At 47.2% G+C, this 22648-nt stretch overlaps 1 protein-coding gene across 1 annotated transcript in view; it reads left to right on the top strand.

Annotated features, from left to right (window-relative positions):
- Positions 1 to 13955: 13955 nt before the first annotated feature.
- The window catches only part of MMP24 (matrix metallopeptidase 24), a gene marked incomplete at both ends in the record, with an annotated part of 39413 nt that continues 30720 nt past the window's right edge, over positions 13956 to 22648 (top strand). Inside the window, one exon of the mRNA XM_080925341.1 lies at positions 13956 to 14120. Within this exon, the coding sequence (XP_080781467.1) occupies positions 13956 to 14120 (165 nt within the window). The remainder of the gene's footprint in view (positions 14121 to 22648) is intronic.

Below are 22648 nucleotides of genomic sequence, written 5' to 3'. Positions count from 1 at the left end.
CCCCTGGACAATAATCTTTATTCATCTTTATATCCGCAGTACCTGGAACAGCGCCAGAGACGTAGCCAACAAATGCTGGACGAGCTCAGGACTTCTGAGAAGGGAGTTACTCCTCTCAACCCATATTATCCCTCATCTATTTCACGGTGAGACAGCATCCCACTATGTTACCAGAATCTGGCTGTGTATCCCAGGCTGGCCTTGAACTCACAGAGATACATCTGCCTCCTCCTCCCAAAGTTCTGGGATTAAAGGGACATGATTGGCTAATTCCTATTTGTATAATTAATTTATACCCACAGAAGTACTTTTCTTCCAGTATCTCACTTAACATTTGGTGACGTAACAAACACGTTTGTAAGGATTCGAAGGCAGGTCTTACTCTCGTTTCCCAAAGTTACTGTTTTTCTCGGTTCCCTGAAGGTGTTATTTTTCTCGTGTCTAGTGTTGAGGAATCAAAATGTCATTTTCTCTTGTCTCTTCTTGACACACCGCTGTTAGTCCGTGTGAGATGCCAGGCCTTCCAGGAGTCCTCCCCTCTACCTCACCCTTACTCAGGACTCCCACGTGCCCCCAAAATAGATGAAATTTGTGCTGGGTGGCGGCGGCATGTACTTTTAATCCCAGCCCTCGGGAGGCAGAAGCAGGCAGATCTGAGTCCAAGGCCAGCCTGGTGTACGGAACCAGTTCTGGGACAACAGAGAAACCCTGTCTCAAAAAGTTAAAAAAATAAAAAAACAAAAAGGAAAATCAAAATAAAAGATGAACTTTGCAGATGCAGAAGCATCTTACCTCACGGGAACCTGAATGGAGGGTTCTCAATATGTCAGGGAGCAGATTTTTATCAAATTGGTGAAACACTTTTTTGGGGAGCAGGACAGGGTCATACTTTGTAACCTTGGCTAGCCTGGAACTTATTATGCAGACCAGGCTGGACTCAAACTTGAACACACAGTAATCCACCTGCCTCTGTCTCCTGAGTTCTGGGACACTAATGTTCTCTACAGTTCTCTTCCCCACAGCTGTTGGCTTTAATTTTTTCCTTTCACAAGTCACAACCCTTTCTCGGAAACGCAAAACCCTTTCTTTTCTCCTTTCTCACTTTTCAACATGTGTGCCCCTCTCTGTAAAGCAAAAGCCCTGTTTTTATTTCCTTAAATCTGCCTCTTGGTTTCTTATTTCGTGCACTTGCAAGTGGATCAGTTCGGGGACTTCACTCAGCCTGCAATGCGGCCGTACGGAGAACGGGCAGCAAGGATCAGGAATTCTGGGAAACAGGATTAAAAGTTAATGTCATCTTCTGATACGCAACTCAGTAATGGAACTGGCTGCTTCACGTGACTAAACATAGGAAATACTTCACGTACTGTCCCACATATTTCTAGAGACAGTCATCCAGATTATAAATCTGTGGGTCTAACATCCTTCAGGGGCGAGGCCGGGTGTGGTGGGACACACCCGGATTGTTAGCTCTCACTCAGAAGGCAGAGACTGTCAGATCCCTGTGCGTTCAAGGCCAGCTTGGTCTACGAAGTAAGTTCTGAGCCAGGAGTACTATCCGATGGGACCCTATCTCAAAAACGAAAGAAAGGATTAATACCCTTTCATTTCAAGCATGTGGTGTTTTACCTGATACCTTTCAGTTCCGAGGGGGGGAAACAGTGAGCATGGCTTTTTGAAACGATGTGCTTTTCTCTACAAATGATCAATAACTTTTTAAAGAACAAAAATTTAAATTCCTAGAGTCAAGTGAAAATAGAAGTACAGGTTAGCAGAATCTTTGGGATCCAGTTAAGATCATTCTTGAAGGAGCACCTGAAGCTTACATCAAACACCTGACGGGATCTCGGGTAAATAATATGATCCTACAGGTCTGTGCAAACCAGAACAAGTCAAAATCAAGAGCAGCAGATGGTAAGAAGCAATGAGGACCAGGGTGCCAGCCATAAAATGGAGGAATAAAAGAGCAGTCATAGACTTGATCAAGTACAGAAAAAAAAAAAAAAAAAATGAAACCTTTGTGGGAAGATGAAAATGTAAATTGTTATGTTAAGTGGAATAGATCAGATTTGAAACTACAGATGCTTCATGGTTCTCCCATTAAGTGTGTGTATGTAACACAGAGAGAGAGGAGAGAAGGTGAGAGGGAGAGATGGAGAGAGAACTAAAAAGGGACCTTGAGAAAAGGAAGGAGAAATCTTAAAGTGTGGGCAGGCTAGAGGGATTGCTCAGTGGTTAAGACATTCATTCTTGCAGAGGGCCAGGCTTTGGTTCCCAGCACATACATCATGGCTGACAACTGTCTGTCACTCCAGTTTCAGAGGGTCAGACTCTCTCTTCCAGACTCCACCGGCACTCCTGCTCACTCAAGGTACACGGATGCACACGAAAGAAAAACACCTGTGCACATAACATAAAGATGAATAAATCCTTATAAATGGGGAGGGGTGAGAGGGTCATGGAGTGCACGTGGCTTGGAAGCAGGAGGAGGGAACAGTTGCAGGAGGAGGAGGGAGAGCAGGAGGAGCAAAGAAGGCAGGGGAAGAGGAACAAACCAGAGTAAAGGATGAAGACATACCAGTGTGGGAAATGCCAGAGTCAAGCACATCACTTTTGTGTGCCAACTTTTAAAAAGGGCCCAAAACTCCTGTGCCAAGTGAAAGAAGCCAAGTTCCCCACTGCGTCATTCCTTGACCTGCTGGGAAAGGCAGATCCACTGAAGCCAGAAAGGTGTGGCCGGGGCACAAGGGGAGAAGGAGGCTTAGATTCAAATGACAGAGGACATTTTTGGAGAATGATCTTTTCTACATTTTTCTTGCATGGCTACATGGTTCTAAAGCCGTTGTCAGTGTCTACTGTGGTCCCCAAACAGAAACTTCAAACCACAAGGACACAATCCCCCAGGTGCCGTGGGTGAAGAATTATTTTTCAGTATAGTTTTGGGACTGGCTTCATTACTGTTAGCTGGTTCTCCTCTCACCTGCCACAGAACCTAAAATCTCATCTGATGGCATTTATTCCGTTTTCTCTGGTTGCCCCCTCTCTCTGGGGATGGTCCAGCTCCCGCTCCACTGGGAATGATATGAAAATATAGTTTACCATTAGCATTTCCGTCAGGTTAACTGTAATCGTAAACTGGCGGTGAGCAGTCCTCTGAGGGGCCAGGATCCAGCATGAGGAAGGGAGAAGGAGACCTAGAGTGTCGCAGATAGGACTCTGGACGCTGCCACAGAAGCGGGCGATGTTCAGGGAACAGGGAGGAACTTGTGACAAGAACGCACTGGGTTGACCTCACAGCTTGGCTCCAGACTGGCTCTGGGCGTGGGCCAGGCTCTTTCTCAGCTTTAATTTTCCACTCTTCCTGATCGGTCCAGTCCCTACTCACAGCAGGCTCACAATCCTCAAATCCACCCACGCCCTCTCCTAACTGACGCTAGCATCAGTGTCTTGTGCAGCATGGCAGCCCCTTTAAAACTGAATCTGGATTGATCCAGAGGAAGGAGCCTTAGCCTTCTTCAAGAACAGTGACCTAGGAGGTTATGTGATTTGTCCGAAAGTCATCCTTTGAAGACTGGGGCCTGGACCCCTTCCATTGCTTATGCTTTGCTGCCCCCTACTGGAACTATACCGTAGACACCAAATTGCAAACAGTTCTAAAGCCGGCTTCTGTTTATTTGTACAAAAAGTATTCATTGATAACCTGTAGTATGCTAGAGACAATTCAGGCATGGTTTAAACCCATGGAAAAGATGGACCCACACAAATGATTACTTAATTACAGTTATATGATCTCTGTGAAGTACGAGGTATAGGGTACAAAATAGGGTGTGTGGCTTGGTCCAGATGTTCAGGGCCTCTTGCAGAAATCGGAATCCATAGGAAAATATATTGTCTGGCAATGGGGGAGGCTAAGACGGTATCAGGGGTGCTGCACATGGCTCTGGGGTGAGCATAGCAGAATCTGGGATACCGTTGAGAGCACTTAGGAGGAGATTTTAAATGGCAAGAATAGGAGCTTGGCTTTGTCTGTAGCAGTTTGAAAATCCCCCAAGGACAGAAAACATAGCTATAAAGTATAGGCTAGGTGGGCGGCTGAGGAGTAGATCGGGATCTACACCAGCACCCCTGGGGTAGACCTTTGGGAGCTGTTGTGAGTGCAGACAGAGTGGGTGGCATTTGACACTGTGGTCATGGGTGGACACACAGAATAGGAAGAGGGCTTCTAAGCATCGTGAGAAACCTCTGCAGTTACACTGAAGAGCTAGAACCAGTGAAAGAAAACTAGAGGGAGGGCCCAGAGAGGCAAGGAGGAACATGTGATAAACAGCTTACAACAACTCAGGGCAGACAAGATGGCTCAGCAGCTGAAGGTACTTGCTGACAAACCCGAGGACCTGAGTTCAAGCCACATGGTGGCAGGAAAGAACTGACTCCCCACAAGCTGTGCTATGGTGTGTTCACATGCACAGTTAAATAACTGATTTTTTTTTTAGGGTAGAAGAGCCGAGGGACTGAGAGTGGCTTGGGTAGAACATTCCAGGACAGCTCACCAAAGCAAGCAACGGGGACGTTCTTTCTTCACTGCCATGTAATATGCCATGTGGGGAAAATGGTTTTGAAGTGGCACTCAGGGGTCTGGGCCAGCCTCGTGAGCTTGTGCCTTCCGCACTGTTTAAATGTTCCCCCTTGAAATTCTTAGATTTGAACTCACTTTGTAGCCAATGATGACCATCCCTCTGAACTCCTGCCCTCCCATTCCCAAATGCTGGGATTACAACACACACACACATATACACACACAAACACATGTGCATGCACACATATGTGTGTGTATATATAGATATAGATATAGATGTATATATATGTATGTATGCATGTATGTATGTATCCAGGCTGACCTCAAACTCTGAGATCTTCTTCCTGCCTCTTCTGGAGTGCTGGGATGAAAGGCATGTACCTCCATCACCCAGCTACAGGCTTACGTTTTAACAAGAGGCTCTGAGTTCTCATTTTGCACTGGGTCTTGTAAATCATGTACCAGCTCCTGCATGGGGGCAAGTGCAAGACAGAGCCCCAGGCATGACGGCCTGTAACCCCAGCATTCTGGAGGCTGAAGCAGGGGGCTTACAAGTTTGATGTTCTGTCACAAAAGGAAGTTCTACTTTTATTTTATTATTAATTAAGAATATTTGTCTAAGTGAGATAGACCAGTCTGGGCTAATTGAGAGACCCTATTTCAAAAAAAAAAAAAAAGGAAGGAAAGAACGACTAAATACATTCATTAAATAAGGACACAGAACAGTAGACAGAGGGACTGGAGAGTCCACCAGCTGCTCTCCCAGAGGACCTGAGTCCCAGTACCCACAAGATGGCTGACAGCCATCTTTAACTGTGGTTCCAAAGGACTTGGCACCCCCTGTTCTGGCTCCCTTGACCCCTGCACATGTGGGACACATGCATAAAATGAAGGCACATAAAATACAAATAAATTGTTTTTTTTAAGTTGTCAGTGAATGTTTTCCCTCTCTGCTGTATAACTCCCTGGGAGGGAGTTGTTATGGTCACCGATTCCAGGGACACTTTTCTGTATCTTACATACAGACAAGTAGAGAAACTGTCTTTCCCCCTAGTGCAGGCTGTGGTGTGCACACATAGGATTCGAACCTTGGTTTTCTTCCATTCGGTTTTATACTATAATAAGCTATAATTAACCCATTTAAGCAGCAGTTGCAGGTCTATACTGCCGGCACCCGTTAGGCAGGAGGATAAAACATTCAAGGCCATCCTGGGCTCTTGCTAGAGTCCACTTTTTCTTGCTGCCATAGAATACTTTGACCTAAAGCAGCTTGGGGAGGAAAGGGTCTATCCGGCTTACAATTTCGATTGCAGCCAATCAGGTCGGGAAGTCAGGCGGAAACTCAAGTCAGGAACCCGAAGGCAGAACTGAAGGAGAAGCCACGCTGACTGGCTCACTCTGGCTGCTCTATTACTCCACACAGGACCTGCCCAGTGATGGCACCGTCCCCAGTGTCCTGACCCTCCCACATCAATCATGAGCCAAGAAAATGCCGCCCAGACTTGCCTACAGGCCGATCCGAAGGAGGCATGGTCTCCCATCCAGGCTTTAACCAGGGCCTAGCCTACTTAGCTTCTGAGATCACTGCAGACTGGAAATGTTTTCTCAACTTAGGTTTTCCATTTCTCAGATGACTCCAGCTTGTGTCCAGTTGTCAAAAACATCAACCAGTAAGCTACATAGCAAGACCTTGGTTCACAAAACAAAACAAAAATAATGGTACTTTAAAATTTTCCCCCTAGTTTACGAGGTACTTCATCTTAAAGTAGGCACGTAGTACCCACATAGTGTGTGCTCTTTGTTGATAGTTGTAAGGGAGAAACATAAGTAGGAATTACCTTCAAACTAGGTGGGGCTAGCTCCAAAAATCAGAGGTGGGTGAAGCAGGGGCTCTTCTGACCCTGGATATTTAACCCTTTCCTTTCTCCAAGTCTTTGCCCTCCATGTTTTGTTAATTAAAATTTCACAGTCTTTTGTTGCTCACAACTGTTAGACACCTGGTCATGATTGCCGTGTATTACACAGAAATTGAGTTTTAAAAATATTATCTGTTGGGGAGAGATGGCTCAGCAGTTAAGAGCACTGACTGCTCTCCCAGAGGTTCAATTCCCAGCAACCACATGGTGGCTCACAATCATCTGTAATGGGATCCGATGCCCTCTTCTGGTGTGTCTGAAGACAGCTACAGTGTACTTATATATAATAAATAAATAAATCTTTAAAAATATTATCTGTTCATACAGCTTTGTTTCAAAAGCTACTTCCCTTTAGTAAGTTTCTTTGATTTCTTGGATTTCCCAGCCAGAACGACCTCAGAGGCTCAGAGGTTCAGAGGCTCTGGGAAACGGATTCGTGAGTCTCACTTATTGGTTCTGTCTCGCGCATGCTCAGTCTCAGCCCTTTCACCTGTAGACTGTCTCGTTCAACCCGCTTCTTTCCACAGCGCATCCGTGTATCTGACGTAGGGGTCACAGCCTGTGTTCCAGCAAGCCAAGTTCAGTCACCTATAAAAAGTAGCTAATGCAGCTAGTTTGAGAAGAAAGGAAAATGTTCTGGGATAAATAGTTCCAACAATGGCTGGAAACCTCCAGTCTTTCCATCCATGCTCCGTTTGCTTTGGGGGATAGACACCCCAAAATATGCCTGTTCATCCCATCATATTTGTCATATTGTTACCAGATTTAAGATCACAGCCTGTGCCTCAACATGCTAGATTTAGCTACCTGTCCTCAATAAGCCAACTTGAAAAAAAAGAAAAAAAAAAAAAAAAAAAAAGAAAAAAAAAAAAAAAAAAAAAGAAAGAAAGAAAGAAAAAACTCAAGCAGTGGAAAGGAAAAAAAAAAAAAAAAAAAAAAAAAAGAGGGGTTCAATATGGCCACATTGGAAAGTCAGGAAGACTTGGCAGGGAGGTGCCCTGCTGGATCTCTATGTTCCTCTTCTCTCAGGACAGGTGGCCAGGCCTGTCTCTCTGGGGCACAGGCTGTGTGTGACCCTAGCCCTAGTAACAGCTGCTTAAGACTGTCTACTACAGAAAGCTGGAAATTCTGAAGAATGAACAAAGGAACAGGGCTTGAACTTTGGTGTCTGACACTTGGCTTCTGCTACTGTTTGTTCTCCAGATACGTCACTGGGCGGGTCACCTTCCCTCTTGCCCTCTCCTTAGAATCCAACAAGCAGCAGAGCTTGGAAGGGTAGAGCGATGCGGTGTAGATAAATTACCGCACACACTAACATGCTGTGGCCGCTACACCGGGAATTGAAAGGAAGGAGGAGGAAGGCGGAGCCCTCCCTGAGCTGGACCAGCACCAAGCAACCCTCAATAGTTTCCCTTTAGATTCCTGCTAAGAACTCCACTCTTGTGGCCCCAGTGATGACTCAGCAGTGACGGCTGCTCTTACAAAAGACGAAGGTTCGGTTCCCAGGTGGCTCACAGCCGTCTGCGACTCCAGTTCCAGACATTCTGACGCCCTCTTCTGGCCTTCATGGGTATCATGCATGCACATGGTACACATACATACATGTAGACAAACACTCATACACATAAGGTATTTTACCGTGATTGTTTCTCTACTTCCTCCTTTCTCCCTCCTTCCCTCCCTCCTCCCTACATCCTTCCCTCCCTCCTCCCTCTCTTTCTTATTTTTATAACTCACTGGTCATGGGCACGGGAGCACCCACTGGACTATGGGCAATATACCAGGGGCCATAGCTCTGATGAAAATTGCCTCTCTCTAACCCAGCAGCCATCAAAAGCCAAGAGAGCCTCAGCTAGAGGTGGGGCTCCTCCCCCAGGATTTCTTATTTATGTGGGTTTTCTCATTTCAGCTGTTCCTTCTTAGTATCTTTAGCTGGTCTCCCTCTGTTAATTTCTAACAACAGTTAATTTATAACTCTTGTTTGAAGTGAAGACTTCAAGACTTGTTCACTAGGGCTGGAGAGATGGCTCAGCAGTTAAGAGCACTGACTGTCCAGAGGTCCTGAGTTCAAATCCCAGCAACCACATGGTGGCTCACAACCATCTGTAATGGGATCTGATGCCCTCTTCTGGTGTGTCTGAAGACAGGGACAGTGTACCCACATACACGAAATAAAGAAATAAAATTTTAAGACTTGTTCGCTGTAACTTTGCCCCTCTCTGAATGTACTTATTCCTAAGTAATTTCATCTGGTCTCTTGGCCTTAAATTATTTTTTCTTTTGAGACTCTCCACATCACACTCACTGGACACCTGTAGGAGGCTGTGCGCCGTGCACACTTAAGTATCTAATGGATACCTCCCTCTTCACTTATCCCAGAGGAGCCACTTGTATTTCAGCTCAAGATGTCCAAGAAAGCTTCTTTGTGTCAGAGTTGCACCAGAGTTGCAGATGCTCAGGTCAGTGCTCTGAATGTGACTCTTCTCTCACTCTGCACAGCCATAGCTTTGTCAACTCCTCTTTCAAAAAATCCTTCCAGAACCCAGTCACATCTCAGTGTTTCCCCAGGAATCTTGGTCCAAGACCTCACCGTCCTGTGCCCGGATAACGGTGATGAGTAGCTTGCTTTCTGCTTATGGTCTTCCCAGCTATTCTCAGCTCACTGAGACCAGGCGTTCTGTTAAGACCTAACTCAGAAGTTGTCTCTAATTCTCAGAATGGTCCAGCAGGGAAACCCTCCTAGGTCCCCTCCTTCTTCCTCTCCAACCACTCTGGCCTCCACATTGTTCCTTAAACTTGCCTGATGGCTCCTTGCCTTACAATGTCTCTGCCTGCTGTCCCCTCTGCCTGGATTATTTCTCCATGCTGCAATACTGTTTCTTTCAGAACTTCACACACACACACACACACACACACACACACACATGTATGCACACACACTCATTCACACACACATGTGTGCACACACACATTCACGCACACACACTCACATTCACACACACACACGTGCATGCACACACATGCACACCCACACACACACCTGCATACATTCACTCACAGAGCCCTCATTATCTTCTTACAAAGGTTCTCACTAGTCTATTCATAATTCCTTATAAAGCATGCATGCGCACGCACACACCTCAAATTTCAAGTCCCAACTCCCCATTTTCTCAATAGTTACCACTATCTAAATACTTATTTTAATGATTTTGCTTGTTGTCTGTCCTCTCTATTTTAATATACACTTTATGAAAACTGAGAAGTTGTTTTGTTCAATTTTCATTTTTATCATATGTTTAGGAGGAGCACACAATTGTCACAATATGTGTGTAGAGGTTGGAGGTCAACCTACAGCAGTCAGTTCCCTCCCTCCACCTTGTAGGTTCCAGGGATCAAACTTGAGCTTCTCAGGCTTGGCAGCGGGAACCTTACCCACTGAGCTACCTTGTGGCCCCAAATCAGAGTTTTGTCTGATTTGTTTGATGCTGTATTGTATCACCACAAGAGTATGCCAAAGTTGGCATTTAACAGATATTCATTAAACTAAGAAAAAAATTTTAATGTATGTCTCTTCTTTATTTAGAGCTCTCCAGTGGTTCCCACTTTTTGACCTCAAGAACCCCTTTACACTCTCAAAAAGCATTAATGACCCTAACAAGTTTCTGAAATATACGTGTGTGTGTGTGTGTTCTGTTACATATGTTTTATGTGTGTATAATTATCTGAGGAATTAAAACTGAGAAAACTTTAAATTTACATATTGCTCCATTTAGGATGATAACACAGGCTCTGAAGCTAGCTCAGTAGTAGAGCACTTACCTCCCCTGCAAGGCCCTGGACCTAGTTGCTAGCACCAAAAATCAGTATACAAACAATCAAATAATAAGACTGTTAATACAGATAAATTCCAAATTCTATAATAACATGGTGAGAAAACTGGGATTACTCACAATTAAAAAAAAAATCTGTTAAAAAAAAAAACCCCGTCATAATAGGAGTTAACTGGATTTCCATGCCTGCTCCAGTGCTGAATCTACCATATAGGCCAAGAAGCTTCTAGAAAAGCATGCAGCACTCTCATGAGACAGTGAGAGTCAAAACACTCACACTGCCCTGCCTCCCACTCTACACTGCAAGTTCCTGCTGGTCACTCGCGGTCATCCCTCTCCTCCCCTGCCACCTTCAGACGATTCATTTCCTCCCCTCTCCTCTCTCCCAAGACATATACTGTGTTAGCTGCTTGTTACCTATGTCTGTCTCCTGAGCTAACTGTCTTCCTCCAGACAGCTACCTGTCCAAATCATCTTTATGTTCCCAACCCCTCTTGCAGGACCTGGGAGTCAAACACTACGTGATAAAGGCAATATTGAATGAGGAAATCAGAGGCTGGGTCTCCCCTCCCCATAGTGACTTTCCTATAGACACAGTATTTCTTCATAAGACCACAGAAGTCAGCATGGCAAATACAATAAAGTACATCACAGATAGGTGTACATGTATAGAAATCTCGTGATAAAATCATATTTTGTACAATAAGTACATACTAAGATTTTTTTTTAAATTAGAGGTTAAGTTGGACATGATGATACACACCTTTAATCCCAGCACTTAGGAGGCAGAGGCAGGCAGATCTCTGTGAGTTCAAGACCAGCTTGGTCTACATAGTAAATTCAGTTCCAGGTCAGTCAGGGACACGGAGAGAGACCATTCTGTGGCCTTTCATATATAAAGTGTCAGGGGGGTAGCACAACACACTGGTTTGGTGTTACAAAGAAGTAACTCAAGGTTCAAGGAGATAAAGGCACACTGAAGTCAGCCACCAGGCGAGTGCTTGAATCCAGGTATCCCACTTGAAGTGTAATACCTTTCCTATTTATCCCATACCTGTCTTGGTCATGAGAGGCTAAGAGGCCAAGCATTCTGGTGAGGATGTAGGAGAATTTCTGAAGCCTTCTAAGCCACCTCTGACTTCTGTACAGACTTTGCCATCTTTCTTCTTGTCTATAAGACCATCTTAGGAATTCATGATCTGTATTGAATTGCTCTTTTTTTTTTCTAATTTAAGACTTACACTATTTCAAATCAATTGTCTGTTCCTGTGAGTATGTGCACAAGAGTACAGGAACCCACAGAAGCCAGAGGCATCAGATCCCCTGGAGCTGAAATTATAGGTAGTTGTGAACCACCACCATAAATTCTGGAAATGGAACGTGGGTCCCCTGTAAGAATAGCACAGGAAGGCTGGAGAGATGGCTCAGTGGTTAAGGTCCTGAGTTCAAATCCCAGCAACCACATGGTGGCTCACAACCATCTGTAATGGGATCTGATGCCCTCTTCTGGTAAGTTTACAGACAGCTACAGTTCATGGGCATTTGGTCTTAAACGCAGGAGAAGGCTCCATTGGCTCCATTCATTTTCTCTCAGAGCACAACGCCTCCCAAACCTCCCCAAACAGGCAGTTCTCTATCTTTCTTTAGAGTTTCTGCGATGCCCTGGTTTCATCGCTGCTGTAACTTACATAACCTGGTTTTGTCTCCATCTCCTCCCCAGACTGTAATTTGTTCAGTGCTATCTGCCAGTCTTAAACCTCCTTGCACTCCTCTCTCCTGGAGACCCTCTTCCATGGCTCTTTGATAACCTGAAGTTTAGCTCTAAGGGCAGGGTGTATAGTGTGTGTGTGTGTGTGTGTGTGTGTGTGTGTGTGTGTGTGTGTGTGGAGGGCGGGGGCGGGGGGAGACTACCCTGCTCATGCGGGCACCTTGGCTGTCAAAGGGCAACATCAAGATGTCACCCCCAGTCTCCATTTTATTTATTTATTCTTTTGAGACAGGGTCCTTTGGCAGAGCTCACCATTTTAGCTGGACAGACTGACCAACGAGGCCCTGGGGTCTTTTTCAACGCCAGTGCTCAGATCACAGACACGCCACTGACTTTTACATGAGTCTGATGAATCTGAACTCAGGTCTCATGCTTGTATGGCAAACACATTATCCACTGAGCCATCTCTCCAGCTCCAGCCACACCCTTATAAATCATATATGTTTGGCAAACTTAGAGCCTCTTTTTTATCCCACGTTGGTTCCGATAACAACCTGTCTCACAGGGCTTCTCACAGGACTGCAGGAGGAATAATTCAGTGATGTACTTAGCCCAGGGCCTGGTTTGTAGTAGGCATTCAATAAGCTGTAGCTATTGTGATCTTCGAACTTTTATGGAGACTACTGAAGTTCTCTCCCAATATTCTCATCATTCTTTACCTTGGGAGGGGACTAACATGAAACACTTATTAAACTCCAAGGAGCAACGGTGTACATTCGTAGTAAGGGGTCATTTTATAAAACCGAGATGAGCCAGTTGCTTTCACATAGGTCTGTGCCTGCTCCATACCACCAAACTACCAAACAATCACCATTTAGACATTATCTGCTAAAGAAAACTCCCAGTCACCACCACCACTCCCGCCCCGGTCTGGGGAGAACCCGGTTGACAATCCCAACCCTCAGCACCTTCACCTTTTCTCTCTCTCTCTTCAGATCTCTGTAGAAACCCCATAGGGAGCCACAGGCACTCCACACATACTGCCCCAACACCTCCCATTAATTCCAGCCTTTCCTTCAGGGTCTTGGTAGAGCCCCGCTGTCTCCTACATGCCTTCCTCCACCACCACCACCCAGCCCGGACTCCTGGAATCCTTTATGGTACGTGGTAGGTAGTATCCTGTTTGTCTTGGTGCATAAATTTTCTTACGAGGTGTAACCCTCTACACCTTGGCTTTGAGCTTTAGTAGCCCCAGAAGCCCAGGGCACTGCTGGCGTTCCATAGAAGGTGTTCCATCAATGTGGGACATTTAGGGGGCGGGTGGTCACTCTCCCTCTGAGGGGTAAAGAAGCGAGCTTCGCAGAGGGGTCATCTCCAGACCCCAAGGAAGCACTGCCCAGGTCTGTTCTTTTTGCTTCTCAGCACCACCCCTCTAAGCCCCCGAAACCCCTTCTCCGATGTCAAGCATTTCTTAGCTCAGTCTCTTCCAACCCAGGTGGTCTACCCTGACCCCTTTTCTCCAGTGCCAAGCCTCAGCCCTTCTCTCCCAGGGCTAGCCTGGGGTTACAGACCCCAAGCCCGGCCAGCCGCCCGAGGGCCAGCATTATTTATCTGGCCTCTCCGCCCTCCCTCGGGGTTGCCCTCTGCACCAGGCGCCTGGAGGGAGCGCCTCCCGCAGCCCCGCCGCCGCCCGCAGGTCCCGCTCGGGCGCTGCCCCCGCGCCCCCGGCCGCCCCTCGCCGGGGCGGGGCGCGCGGAGGCGGGGGCGCGCGGCGGCCGAGGCGGCGGCGGCGGAGGCAGGCGGGCCAGGCGCGCGTCCGCGGCGCCGTGACTCGGCGGCTCCGCAGCGGCTGCAGCGGGAGGACCCGGCCGGAGCCGCCGCCGCCGCCGCCATCGCAGCCGGGCGGCCGGGCCCCCGCCGCCGGGATGCCGAGGAGCCGGGGCGGCCGCGCTGCGCCGGGCCAGGCCGCGCGCTGGAGCGGCTGGCGGGCCCCGGGGCGGCTGCTGCCGCTGCTGCCCGCGCTCTGCTGCCTCGCGGCGGCGGCGGGGGCCGGGAAGCCGGCCGGGGCGGACGCGCCCTTCGCCGGGCAGGTGGGCAGACGCGCTGGGCCGAAACCGGGGCCGAGCAGGGGGCGGCACCGACCGGGCCTCGTTTCTGGGGGGTGGCGGGGCCCTGCGCCGGGTCAGCGCGAGGGCCGGGTGGGGCCCGCGGGCCGGGCTCCGTTCAGCACCGCGGACAGGGGCGGCGGGCGGAGGCGGAGCGGAGGGTCGGGGTGGCCGCGGGGACGGCGGGGCGTGTGGCCTGCAAGGCTGTGTGTGAGGGAAACCGTACGCCTCGGAGTAAATAGTAAGCGCAGCCAGTGTGTTGTGGGCTGGAGGAGAAGCCGAGGATGTTGGTGCTGGAGAAGGGGGAGGGAGGAGGGCGAGGAAGGACCGGATCGCTGTCTTGGTAGCTGAAGGGCCGTCGGGATAGACTAGATCGGCGTGGCCCCACCGGGCAGAGCTGAGGCCAACCGACGGTGGGGGTGGGGGGGGGTTGCAAGAAGGCACATTTCAACCCAATGCAGGAAGTTTGTAACAATTGGAGGTGTTCAGCCAGCCCAGGAGGCGGTGAGCTGCTCATCACTGGCATGTGCAAGTCGGAGCTCCAGGAGGGGATTGGATGGATTGCATGCATAATGCCTGCATGGATACATGCATAATAACAGTCGTGCACTGTGGGCCAGACTTGGCGCTATGTTTGATAGGAATTAGCTCATTTAACCCCAGCATGTATCCTGTGAGCTTGCTGGAGCACCTGTCCCCATTTTACAGATGAAGATAGAGACCCTGAGAGCTTAAGTAATTTGCTCAAGGTCACAGAGCTAGCGAGTTGACTCTAGTCCTTTTGTGTTTAAGCCAGGACATTATGTCGCATGGGGTCGGGGACAGTTGTACTAGTTTCTTTGCTGTCTCCCAGCTTAGAAGCCTGGGATTCTAAAAAATTATGTTGAACCGGTGTTAATGTTGCTGGGGAAAATTGGTGATTGCCTGAATTATCCTGAGAGAAGAAGTGTGTTTGTTAAGTAGACAGGCTGTTTAGAAAAATCTGCCAGAGCAGCAGTTTTTAACTGAGCAAGGGACTCAAGAGATCATAAATTCTATAAAATTTTCTGCCAATTTGTGTTTATAGATGAAAAATGCATGTTCTTCTAGGAGGGAGGTTCGAGATTTCCTCAGCCTCTCCAAAGATGATGTTTAAGGAAAATTTAGGACATGCGAAAGCATCCTTTGCCCAGCTGATAGTCTGCCTCTTAAGGGTTCATTATCGTTAGCTGACTTTCAATGAAAACTTTCTCTAGTTTGTGGTTTTTAGCTCTGTCAGAGTGATGTGGTTCATGGCTTTCCACTGTAGCAAAAATAGGATTCTCCCAGACTTCCTGATTGTGTGCAGGGTGAGGCAGAAGAGTCTGCCCTGGGGTTTAGGATGTGTGGACTCTCACCTGACCTTGGCCCTGATGGCTTTATGACTTTGATCTCTCACTATCTCTGAAGATGAAGCTGAATGAGTTCACTTTGGAGACCTTTCTGTGCCTGTGGGATTTTGCACATTAAGAGAATACCGTTTGCTTAGATATGTCAGGGTTTGAAGAGAAGATTGTGTTTATCCAGCACTTTTCCTTACAAGCCCTTCAGGACCCCATTAGTCTACCTCTCAAACCCTTCTCAGTTTCCAGCTGAAGTTTTCCCATCATGGAGGGCCACCTTTCGGAACAGTCGCATTCATCCTGGGTTATTTTTGTTGTTCTGTGGACTTCTGGAGGAGTTCATTTTCAACCTGACCGCTGTCTCCAGATGTGCAGTTCTTTTGTAGAAAAAAAAAAAAAGGATGACTTCTTTTCAGGTCCTGTCCTGTTACTTCTCGGCCCTTCCTTAGATATCCTGACCAAAGCACATTTAGTCACAGGCTTTGGGACACAATCCACAGAGCACCCTGGTCCCTTTCACAGGTCAAACCCGACAGCCTGGAACACAACACCTTGTGTGTCTGACTGCATCGACTTACACTTCTCTACGTTGATGCCCCACTGACGTCTTTTCATCCCCTTCTCCCCAGTCCTTCCCCCATCCCAGCATAGCATTCCCTTACCTGAAAGGGTTTAACATGAGATGCAGCCTGGAAATTTTCTCTTTGCTCTACTTTTCTGGATCACTTATAAAAAATTAAGTCAGCCATGTCTCGGCATGGTCTCTTGGGGCCCCTTGAGCTCCTTATCCTTTCCATTCAGAGAAGTGACAACTGGCTGTCCCCATCTGGTCCTTCCTATCCCTAAGTGCATTCTCAGGTCTTGATGGAAGCATGGACATCCCAGTCCACTTAAAATATCTAATATGCCATTGAAAACTCTTAGAAATGGTTGAGATAATTTACATCTAATTATCCCTTACTGAACACTAGTGGGTGAAATGACTGGAACTTTATCATTGCTTTTCGGCCCACAGATAATGTTGCTGGCTCCTCTTTCTGGCTTGAGGTCCCTGGAGTCCAACCCCTCCCTACCACCCCATTAGCAGGCCCTATCTCCCACTGTTCATAGATAATGCATCTCGACTCCAGACAAACTTGCCTCTCATCTATCCTAAGACAGGCTGCCAGGGTTCCCTGAGCATGGCCCTGTGCTGTTCACTGTTGTACCTCCTCCTGTTCATCAGAAACCTCTCCTTACAGTTCTGGATCGCACTTTCCTCTCTAGGATACGCCCTCCCTTCTCCCAGCATCATTTATTCCTCTCGGAAACTGTGTCATTTAATCTTTGAAAACACACATTGTTTAGGAAGGAAAATGTTGTGGATCTTGGGCAAGTTTTTTCCCCACCAAGATCTAACATAATTCCCAATCATGAATACTCATCCATGAACATCTGTTCTTTATGTCCAAAGGTTGTGCTCATCTGAGACAGGCTTATAGGTTTCAAGGTCCTTCTAAAACCTTGGCAGCAATTGCCACCCCTGTGCAGGGTGGGGAAAAAACTGTTTCCCCCGGGCTTGATGGACAGCCAGTCTATCCTAAGTGTTAAACCTCAGATCTCTCCCTCTCTCCTCCCTCTCCCTCTCTCTCCCTCCCTCTTCACTCCCCCTCCCACTCTCCCCCCCCACACACTATGCACACACACACACACAGGTACCATACAAACACAGGTGCCACACAGACACACACACTCACAGGCACACACACACACTCACAGGCACACACACACAGGTAACACCCCCCCACACACACACACACAAATAAAGAACTTCCTAGAGGGGTGCATTGCCTAGGCTCCCTTTCCTAGACCCTGGGCTCACTCCTCCCACTGTAAGCAGTAGCTTCACAGTTCGCCTTTGAGCTCTATCACTGGATGTCATCCAAACAGCAGTGACAGGCAGGGAAGAGGGATTGAGAGGCACTATCACCATAGCAATCGCCAAGTAAACACACAGCAGCTCTTCACAGTTACTTCTTCAATTGCCTTAAATGAGGTGTCCAAGGGCATAAACCTTGATTGCCAACCATTCAAACCAGAACTTGTCCCTGGCCTCCTGACTCCTAAATTGAACGTGTTTTTCTCTACTATCTTTGGCTTTTGATTTCCTATCTTTTGCCTTTCATTACCAAGCCCACCCCCGATATTTTTTTTTCCAGGTCTGGTTTTTGCTTTTGTTTTCCTGAGCTCTTCTTTTGTATTTTGTGTATGGGGTGGGGGAGGGGTGCTATCAAGTCTCTGGTTGGTTTCTTGCCTTTGGTGTATTTAAAGCACCCTTCTCTCTTAGTACTAGCTAGGGAGAATCCCCATCTAAGTTTTTGCCCTTCCTAGGTCTAATTTGATTTTGAGGAAAATCAAAGTAGACAAAGCTAAGCCAGTGAGCTCAGGCCAAATGAGTAACAGAATCCTGCCTGTGAGTCTGGTTTTGAGGGATGTGCTCTGAGCAGATGGAGAACATTCTCTGGTCTGAGACTGAGACCGACCTATTAAGACGTCCGTAATGCTTTCAGTAGCCTCGTAGCCTCCAGTGCATCCTACTCTCGTGGGGGGAGGGGGAGCCCATTAGACGTTCTCCCAGCTACATGAGCAAAACCTGTCCTGATGCCTTCTTGTGTTACTGTGGATTTTCCTAACAGCCTCTGGTTGTGTAGGGAGCTTTGAACTTTCCAGGAGCTGTCATGTGTGTGTGGGGGGGTGGGGAGGGTCCTGGCATCTGCCTCGTGAAGGAGCCAAGGAAGTTGTGCCCCCTTTATGGATGAGTAAACAGGGGCTCAGAGGTGCTTCTTCATCAGCTCCTCCCGGGACCCACTCACAGCTAAAAACACTAAGGCAACGCTGGATCTCTGTTCCTGTGTCCAGCGCATTCCTCTCTGCCCAAAACTGCTTTGGCTCTGCATTATTAGATCCACCATTTTCCACTTTCATGAATGTCCCATGTCAGACCTTGAAGGGTGATAGTTTAAAGGAATGAGTAAAGTATACTACTGGACATAAGCCCTAATTGTATCAAAAGACTTGTGTTGGGAATTGCTTAGCCTTGCAGATGATATGAAATCCTGTGAACTCCTAAATGGAGAAACAGGCCGAAATCGCCATTCCCTCAGTGTCTGTCACCTAACCTTTGTGTCTGTGTCCAGCTATACAGGAGTTCTCTTAAGGAATACATGTTGCTTAGTTGGAGGTTCTATTGCTGCAACGAAACACCATAACCAAAAAGCAAAATGGGGAGGAAAGGATTTATTTGGCCTACACTTCAAGATCACAACCCATCATTGGACAAAGTCAAGACAGGGACTCAAACAGAACTGGAACCTGGAGGCGGGAGCTGATTCAGAGGCCGTGGGTTGGTGTTTTTAACGGCCTACTTTACATGGCTTATAGAACCCAGGACCACCAGCCCAGGCCTGGCACTGAGATGAACCTCAGATAAAGGAAACTGGTAGAGAATGGAGTTGCAATCCAGGCAGGGAGAACTGGGAACCATGGCTCCTCCTGAGTCCGTGGTGTGTTTAGGAAACACTGGATAACTGGATCTATCAGAGGCGTCGAGTTACTTGATTGTTTCCAGTAAGAGCATAGGAGAAGAAGGGGCTGGAAAGGGAAGCTGTGAGCAGACTGTAAGGTTGGCTGTGGTCCAGAGTCTAAGGGACCTCAGAGAAGGTATCTGAGCAGAGAAGTAGCCTGCTCAGAGCATTGTGAGGAGCCTGAGGGACCTGGTTGCATGTGCCCCCGAACTTCTCTGAGTATTTTAAGCTCACATAACGGGACTCAGGCCCGAGTGCCAGCGGTGGGGGAATGGTGTATGGATACAGGTGTGAACTCTGGCCCCGCCCCCGCCCTCACCGAAGGATCTGCTTTTCTCACGTGTTTATTTTGCAGTGTTAGAGCTCTAGCCCAGGACCCTTGTACTTGGTGCACATTTGCACTGTACCCTGAGCTACACTGCACAGAGCCTTGAGAACCAATCATTTGGGCTCTCTGGACTTCAGAATCCAAGTCACTCAAGTTCTGATAAGTTTTACAGCACACATTTGTTTTGAAAATCAACTTTGATCTGTGCTTCAGTAGTATGTATGGCAACAGCAAAGCCATGTGTGTACTAAGCATTATGTATATGGTTTGGATATCTGTGTACCCATAACTACATAAATAACATTTTACAAAAGGTCACGCATGTAGCTCTAACAAAGCAGAGAGAAACAGCCCTTGTTATAAAACTTTTACTGGCAATTAATATTTTTTAAGGATTTATTTATTTCACGTATGAGTACACTGTATCTGTCTTCAGATACACAAGAAAAGAGCATCAGATCTCATTACAGATGGCTGTGAGCTACCATGTGGTTGCTGGGACTTGAACTCAGGACCTTGGGAAGAGCAGTCAGTGCTCTTAACCCCTGAGCCACCTCTCCAGCCCATTGTTTTTAAACTCGATCCTGCACCACAGACATTAGGTGTCTCCAAGGCAGGAGTGAACCTTCACTCTTCTCACTCCCCATTTGCCGTATGACAGAAACCAAGCCCCGGAGCTGAGCATTTGTTTACTATCCTCACTTCCTCCCGTTTCTTTTTGTTGTTGTTATTGTTTTTTTTAAGATTTATTTATTATATATGAGTACACTGTAGCTGTCTTCAGACACACCAGAAGAGGGCATCAGATTCCATTACAGAAGGTTGTGAGCCACCATGTGGTTGTTGGGAATTCAACTCAGGACCTATGGAAGAGCAGTCAGTGCTCTTAACTGCTGAGCTGTCTCTCCAGCCCCCTTCTTCCGTTTCACATTTAACTTTAGAACCATCCTGCCTGAGCAATCACTTGCCTGCCTCCAATCCTTTATGAAGGAGTCAGAAAGATGTTTTAAAAATAAATGTATCTGACTCTAGCTGTGTACAGTGGCACACACCTTTGAACCCCACCCACACACCTTTGAACCCCACCACTTGGTAGGCAGAAGCAGGTGGGTCTCTGAATAGCAAGATCCAGGTCAGCCAGGGTTACATAATGAGACCCTTTCTTTTAAAAAAAAAAATTATATGAAATTTGTGTATAAAGCCAAGTCACATTCCCTAAGTGTCACAGTTGGCAGAGTGCTCATGCAGTGTGCAGGGAGTCCGAGGTTTTATCCACAGCACTGCATAAAACTGTGGTGGTACACACCTGTAATCCCAGAATTTGGGAGGTGGAGGCAGGAAGAACAAGAAATTCTAGGTCATCTCTCTCTCTCTCTCTCTCTCTCTCTCTCTCTCTCTCTCACACACACACACACACACACCACACACCACATATATGTACACACTCACACACACACTCACATACATACACTCAAACACACACTCACATACACTCACACACATATCACATACTTGCACACACTCACACATGCACACACTCACATACACACTCACACAATCACACACACACCACATACGTGCACACATGTACACAAAAGGCTGTCAGGATGGCTCAGTGGGTAAAGGCCTGTGCTGTCTGATGATGCAGAGTTGGTGGCATGAGTTTGATCCTCATAATTTACATGAAGGTCAAAAGAGAGAATGCCACAGAGTTGTCCTGTGCCCTCCACACTGGTTCCATGGTATGTATGCTCACACATAAGCACATGCGTACACACACAAACACAAACACACAGAGAGACACAAAGATGGGAGAAATAATAAGAATGAATAAATAAAAATTTAAATAAGAGTTAAAAAGTAAAACCAATACAGCGGCAATTATAACCTGCCTCATGTTGCCTGTGAGCACGGCTGTGCACGCCTGTTGTCCCTGTTGACCGTTTACCCGTGGGCTTACAGTGTGGTAGCTATAGAGACAGCAAACATGCCACTGCGGAGCTGGATGCTGGTTTCCTGTTGTTGGTTTATTATTTTTATGTCTTTCTGGAGGCTTAGAAACTCTGGTAGTAACAGACTTTAATGCACCCCAATTAGACCGTCTTGTTCTCACCTCCTCTTGCTTAAACGGCTTTTAGGACAAAGACTAACCCATTATTACTAAACTGCTACTCATTTTTAAGAGGACTTGTTCATGTTTATTTTTTATGTGTGGGTGTTTCGATGCATGCATGTCTGGGTACCACAGGTAGGCAGTGTCCTCAAAATCCAGATGAGGGAACTGTTGTCCTTGGGGCTGGAGCTACAGAAGGCAGCGAGCTGCTTGTGCATGCTGGGAATTGAACTCGGGACCTCTGAAAGAGTAGTGCTCTTAACCACCGAGCTGTCTCTCCAGCCCCAACTACTACCAATTTTTTCTTATGGAAAACTTTCAAGCATGCACAAAAGTAGAAAGAACACTGTGGTGGGCCCAGCAGCCACCAGTTAGCCATGTGTGGCCCATGAGACCTTCCCACTCTCAGACTCCTGTTTCTTCATTGGTTGTTAGACTCCAACCACCTTGGCCCACTCTCTGCTTCTCTAGTCTACAGACACCTTCCCCCTAAGAAATTGAATGGCATCATCTTTTTTCCTGAATGAATTGCCTGGCCTCATCCGTTCATTCAAAGGTCTCATCTGAGATGTTATATAGTTGTGCCTGATGTCAGAGCCGATGTCTCTGATACTCACACCCAGCACCTTGTCCTGGTCTTTCACGTATCACAACTGTAGTGTTTAATACTTGCACATCTCTCCCACACACCAGGTCGGAGGGTCACAGCAGTCGTTCAATGGGAACAACAGGCATGAGACAGACTCTCAGTCAGAGATGTGATGGTACCACTGGGAGAACCAAGGATGTCTACTAAACCTGGGACCCATGGGGTGGGATGAAAGACATCTAATAGTTCATCAGGACAAGTCCAGAGTGCAAATGAATGTGGTTTCTATCGTGAAAACGAGCCGTGGTCTACAGGGTGTGTTCGGGCAAGATGGCAACTCAGTAGAGCTAGGTGGGGGGGTTGGGAAGGGTGACAAGACAGGGCTTGAAGCTTGTTGAGATTGAGGCTTAGACTTTGCAACTAGCGAGGAGGAACCAGAGATGGACTCTGTACTCAAACCCCCAAACTCAATGAAAACTTACAAACTAGGTAAAGGTTATCTAGCTCATCCATTTTCCCATTAAAGAAACAAACAGCCTTTACCACTGGCCTTTGTCTC

Source organism: Micromys minutus (assembly GCF_963924665.1).
Source record: "Micromys minutus genome assembly, chromosome: 11".
Classification (NCBI taxonomy): Eukaryota; Metazoa; Chordata; class Mammalia; order Rodentia; family Muridae; genus Micromys; species Micromys minutus.
This window is presented reverse-complemented; position numbering and strand designations above follow the sequence as displayed.